This window comes from Portunus trituberculatus, chromosome 46 (genome assembly GCF_017591435.1).
Source record: "Portunus trituberculatus isolate SZX2019 chromosome 46, ASM1759143v1, whole genome shotgun sequence".
In the NCBI taxonomy this organism is placed as follows: domain Eukaryota; kingdom Metazoa; phylum Arthropoda; class Malacostraca; order Decapoda; family Portunidae; genus Portunus; species Portunus trituberculatus.
Genome location: NC_059300.1, coordinates 22,832,549 through 22,838,857, shown reverse-complemented (window position 1 = coordinate 22,838,857; position 6,309 = coordinate 22,832,549). Strand labels below are relative to the sequence as shown.

Here is a 6,309-nt window from a genome sequence, read left to right as displayed (position 1 = left end):
ACGCCCAGTACTATTTTCTAAACCCGTAACGCTAGCCCCATGAGTTTAAGACCCAAGTGTGCTAACCTTGTCTGTATCTAATTCGTGCTGCCGCCCGTGTGTTTAGCATATTCATTATCAAACTACAAGTGACGAACACTAATGAAAACGGAACAAAGTTCTCTTCCAACTTACTTCAGCATCAATGGCGGCAGGAAACAGCCAGAACACAACGTATGCTCTGAGCGTAGATTACTTCAATTTTTGGCAGCATGCAATGAAACACACATTTGAAGGGTATCATATTTCATTTGCCTCACAATCAAACTATAGTTGTCTTTGCCATTAGAGTCATGTTAAACCTCAAGAAAGCTAAAAGCAAAATCGTACACATAACATGATATATATATATATATATATATATATATATATATATATATATATATATATATATATATATATATATATATATATATATATATATATATATATATATATATATATATATATATATATATATATATATATATATATATATATATATATATATATATATATATATATATATATATATATATATATATATATATATATATATATATATATATATATATATATATATCCTCAGAACAGAAACCTCTTGTCCCATTGTAAAATCAGGAATTACAATCATGTCCAATGCGTGCAGCGTGCACATTTGAAAAAAAAATAAATAAACAAACATCAGACTTCTATAATCACTTGTGAATCATAACTAGAAAAAATGGGATACATTTTAGAACAAATCAAAATTTAAACATAATTGAAAAAACGCTTTAAAGGAAAGAATGAATGCACCTCTAATTTTTCCTCTAAGGAATGCACAGAGGCGTTCGTCGAGAGAGAGAGAGAGAGAGAGAGAGAGAGAGAGAGAGAGAGTTACACCCTCGCCGTTACCGAGCGCACACACAGCACCTCATAGTTCTTGTGGGAGTGCTCGGAGCCTCCGTAGGGCACGTAGCACACACCATGACTTCCGTGAACCTGTGAATACAACACTGCTTCAGTACTTGGTATTATTTTGTGTGAGGCACCATCATGTGTTCGGTTCAGGTACGTCTTACAAACCCGTTAGAAATCTTGTACTTAGCATAATTTTTTATATACAAAAACAAAGAAAAAAAATCATTTGAAATGATAAGAGAAGCAAAGAAAAGATAATAGTGTATATTTGTCTGTTAAAGGAGTAATATTCGAGCTGCCATAGCAGATATGATACTACCGGTTAGTTATAATTGCATATCATACCTTGCCGATGGATACCACCCCGTCAACGTTCACCCTGCCAATGTAAAGCATCTCACCGTCCTCAGACATGCCTCCTTGCAGGGCGCCGGGAGGCACGTTGCCCTGACTGCCAGGTTCCCAGGTCAGAGTCACACTAGCAGGGTTGCTCAGAACCTGCAGGAACACAAAGAAACAATAAATGTGTTCGACACACTGTTCTGTAATACCGAATACCTTTGCGTTAGGCTTGAGGAGCTGCTCTACATACAGTACACTTTTTTTGTTATTAATTTATTCATTTTTTCTATTCATTGATTTCATGTATAATCTTTTATAACTTCCTTCCTTTACAAATAGTTTATAGTTTAGCCTGTATTTTTCATTATCCTACAAAAAGAAGAAACAAATTTCTGTGTTTATTCGCTTCACCCTCCTAGGGTATATTTTCCACACTTCAGCACAACGTGCATTAATACTCACAAAATATTCCTGCTTTGGTATGGCATCACCGCCATATGGTACGTAGCAGCAGCCATGCTCGGGTACCACCATGCCCACCACGTAGGCATCTTCGTGACGTGCCATGCCAACGTACACCTCTCCGTCAGGTCCCTCACCCCCAGATATAGGGCGGTGAGGAAGGTATCCTCCAGTGGTGGGTACCCATCGAGCTGGCCGCTTGTACTGGATGGCTGCGCGAAGGAAAGACAGGGGAGGAGTGTGAGGAGTGATGTGATGGATTGTAGGGGAGTAGATGTGATGTGCGGAATGACAGTTACTAAGTTTCACAGAAAATAGGCTAACTGAATTCATTAAACTTTTATTGGAAAAGTATGGGTGGAGATACAGGAAAACATGAATGAGAAGATGAGACAGATATTATGGTGGAGAATACAAGAGATATACAACAACAACAACAACAACAACAACAATAATTGTATCGCATTGTACCGTATGGCCTGCCCGCCATTCGTTACAATAGTAATAATAATAACGATAATAATAATGATAATAATCATAATAATAATAATAGTATTTATATTATTATTATTATTATTATTATTATTATTATTATTATCATCATCATTATTATTATCAATGTAATTATTATCATTATTATTTTTATTATTTTCCTTACTATTATTATTATCATTGTTATTTTTATTATTATTATTGTTATTATTATTATTATTGTTATTATTATTATTATTATTATTATTATTATTATTATTATTATTATTATTATTTTTACTTATTATTATAATTACTATTATTATTATTTTCATTATGATATTAATAATAATAATAATAATAATAATAATAATAATAATAATAATAATAATAATAAGAATAAGAATGATATTATTATTATCAGTATAATAATAATAATAATAATAATAATAATAATAATAATAATAATAATAATGATAATAATAATTATATATTATTATTATCATTATAGATATTATGATTAGAATATTAATAATAATTATTATTATTATTATCATCATCATCATCATCATTACTCTCATATTGATAACAGATGTCATCCTAATCATCATCGTTAAATCTGCACAAACATCCACAGCTCTTATAGGTCAGCAATCAGCAGTGTAAGAACAACAGCAATAGCAATATCTTCATGTTAATTTGTATATAAGAGTGTACACCAAGCTGAGATGCCCCGTGAATAGCCAAAACAAGACAACCCGCCTCGTTTCAATAGTGACACAGTAGCAAGGAAATCTGACGGTCTCCCCACTTCGTCTCATCGTCGACCTCAGCGATGGGCAGGGAAACATATTGTTAATCAGTAATGACTGGAGGCTTTACCTCGCACCAGCTCGCTGTTATGTAAAGGGCGTTGAGCTTCAGTGTAAGTGAGCACCACCTAAATGTCTCTTCCCGCCACAGTACACGAAGTAAGAACCCTGATAGTGCCACCACTCGCTCCACCATCTGGCCGTTCATGTCATGCGTAACGTACATTATCATGTATCATCTTTAATCATAATGTAATGTGAAATTTTTCGTCATCATTCACTGCACTGGGAAAAGAAAATTCACTTTTCCTCTTTAGAATTTACGAAAATTATGAAAAAATGCACTGCACGCAAAGCTGTACAGGTGCAGCCTGTATCAACCCGTTAAAACTTGCCAGAACAATTTCGTCTTTCTTTGGTCTATGATCTGATTGTAGCCACTTGCTGCCTGTGAGCAGCTCAATCTAGCACAAATAGACTATATGCTCAATGTAAACTAATGTTTGATTTGATACCTTCATTTAGTTTTATATGTAGGTATATATGGATCACTCAGTCCTGGTATGCTATGTGTTTTGGAAAGCTTTGTCTAGACCGCACTGTGTTGGATTTTCGTCACCGGTGGTGGTGTTGACTTTCTCCAGGGAAAAAATAGCTTCTTGAAAACAACAACAAAAAAAAAAAAATTGCTTAGCATCTTTTTACTGATATAGCATTAATGGTGTTAAGCCTAATCTACACGATCTATGTTATTGCGCAATATTCTGTATTGTACAGTATTATTGACAGTGAAGGGGCGGGATTGAAGAGCTGTGTAGGGGAAACAATATATTGTCAATAATATTGGTCGTGTAGGATCAGCTTTACGCAAGAGGTCGTCAAGGTTTGATTAGATAAACATATCAGAGAGAGAGAGAGAGAGACTACTATTCCGTTCAGTCTCTTCTGTATAGGATAAGTTTGTGTGTGTGTGTGTTTCACTGTTTGATCTGCTGCAGTCTCTGACGAGACAGCCAGACGTTACCCTACGAAACGAGCTCAGAGCTCATTATTTCCGATCTTCGGATAGGCCTGAGACCAGGCACACACTACACACCGGGACAACAAGGTCACAACTCCTCGATTTACATCCCGTACCTACTCACTACTAGGTGAACAGGGGCTACACGTGAAAGGAGACACATCCAAATATCTCCACCCGGCCGGGGAATCGAACCCCGGTCATCTGGCTTGTGAAGCCAGCGCTCTAACCACTGAGCTACCGGGCGTGTGTGTTTCACTGTTTGATCTGCTGCAGTCTCTGACGAGACAGCCAGACGTTACCCTACGGAACGAGCTCAGCGCTCATTATTTCCGATCTTCGGATAGGCCTGAGACCAGGCACACACCACACACCGGGACAACAAGGTCACAACTCCTCGATTTACATCCCGTACCTACTCACTGCTAGGTGAACAGGGGCTACACGTGAAAGGAGACACACCCAAATATCTCCACCCGGCCGGGGAATCGAACCCCGGTCCTCTGGCTTGTGAAGCCAGCGCTCTAACCAGTGAGCTACCGGGTGTGTGTGTGTGTGTGTGTGTGTGTGTTTGTGTGTGTGTGGACGTACAGTACGTGAGACATAGATATGATGCTACATGTGATTGTGTTAAGATGAGCACGAAAATTTTTTTCGCTCATTATTCTTATTTAAGAGATGAGAATATATGATTGTCAGCAACCAAATTCATAAAACTCTCATAGACTGCAGGCTCCCAGAATTCAGACATTAAAATTCCGGGAGGAATGAGATGGAGGTTAAATTAATTTCTTACGTATGTCTATAATCTCTACACTTCGTTCCTCAAACGTAAAGGAGAAGAAAAAGAAGAAGAAGAAACAAACATAGTCCTCAAGTTGCAATACAGTACAACACTGCCGTAAAATGTTACACCTTTATTTTACTCGTGGATCTCAGTGTGAATGTGACAAAGGCAAACCACGGCAAAACGAAAAAGAAAAGAAGAAACAAAAAAGAAAAGAAAAAAAAAAGAAAAAAATAAGTAAAAGTAAATACATAGATGAATGAAAAATATAAGGAAATTAAATAATCATGAATATAATAGATAACATAAATGAGTAAAGAATTATAAATGATAATATATAAATTAGTAAAATTTAAAAGAGCCTCCTATGTTACTGCTTTCCTCTCTCTCTCTCTCTCTCTCTCTCTCTCTCTCTCTCTCTCTCTCTCTCTCTCTCTCTCTCTCTCTCTCTAAAAATTTTCCGCACAGATAAGTCAGTTTAATCCCAGAGATTTCTTGACAGACTTCAAACTCATGAATAACCATAAACGTCAGGTGAAGTGACACGCACATCACCTTCCCTCTAAGTCGTTGTAATAAATTTTTGACAAGGACGAAGAATGGATGGTAAGAGAAATAGATTGGAGAGTTTTGTTAGGCAATGGGTGTGAAAAGAAGGGAAGAATGATAAGTAACCACAGAGAGAAGAAGAGGGAGACTTGATTAGTGAATATCTGTTTATCAATAAAAATCTTGAGAGGCAAAAGGAACAATATATGAATTTGGGTAATAGGAAAAAAAAAAAAAAGAGATACAAGAAGGAAAAACCCAGACAATGAAGAAGGGGCCGTGATGAAAATTTAATGTCGGTGTAAAAGTGTTTCTCAGATCGACAACTGTACTGAGCTGGCTGGAACTGAGGAAGAGTAGAAATGCGTTCCACTAATAAGTAACTGAAGATAATAGTTTTTAATGCACTGTTCTCTCATCAGCATCATTCTCAAAGGCTACAAAGATGATTGGTCCAGTCTTAATTAAGGATGCACCATTTTTGTTATCTGGCGTACATTGTCGTAATTCTTGCTAAGCCATCACTTGTCATGAATACTTCCTTGAAACTGCCTCTGTGCAATAATACGGACCGTTGTCATGAAATGTTATTTAGCCAGTCGGGTTAAAAAACTTGAGATATGCACCACGGACACGGCACAGTGAGGGAAAGACCACTAAATATCCGCACGGAACTGGTCACCGGTCTCATTTAGTGTGAACCTGCTCCGCTCGTAATGCTTCACGAAAATCCGTGAGCGTGTGTTTAGAATAGAATCATGATTAGGTGGGAAGTGAAGCTTTTACAAGTACTATACAAGACAAACATACACACACGGTAGCTCACTGGTTAGAGCGCTGGCTTCACAAGCCAGAGGACCGGGGTTCGATTCCCCGGCCGGGTGGAGATATTTGGGTGTGTCTCCTTTCACGTGTAGCCCCTGTTCACCTAGCAGTGAGTAGAT

General features: G+C 37.1%; 1 protein-coding gene across 1 annotated transcript in view; it reads right to left on the bottom strand.

Moving 5' to 3' along the window:
• Nucleotides 1-601: 601 nt before the first annotated feature.
• Nucleotides 602-6,309, bottom strand: part of LOC123519943 — a 13,813-nt gene continuing 8,105 nt past the window's right edge. The window contains exons 5-7 of the mRNA XM_045281669.1: nucleotides 1,726-1,937; nucleotides 1,267-1,419; nucleotides 602-1,002 (exon numbers count right to left, since the gene is read on the bottom strand). Coding sequence (XP_045137604.1) covers nucleotides 898-1,002; nucleotides 1,267-1,419; nucleotides 1,726-1,937 — 470 coding nt within the window. The 3' untranslated portion in view covers nucleotides 602-897. The remainder of the gene's footprint in view (nucleotides 1,003-1,266; nucleotides 1,420-1,725; nucleotides 1,938-6,309) is intronic.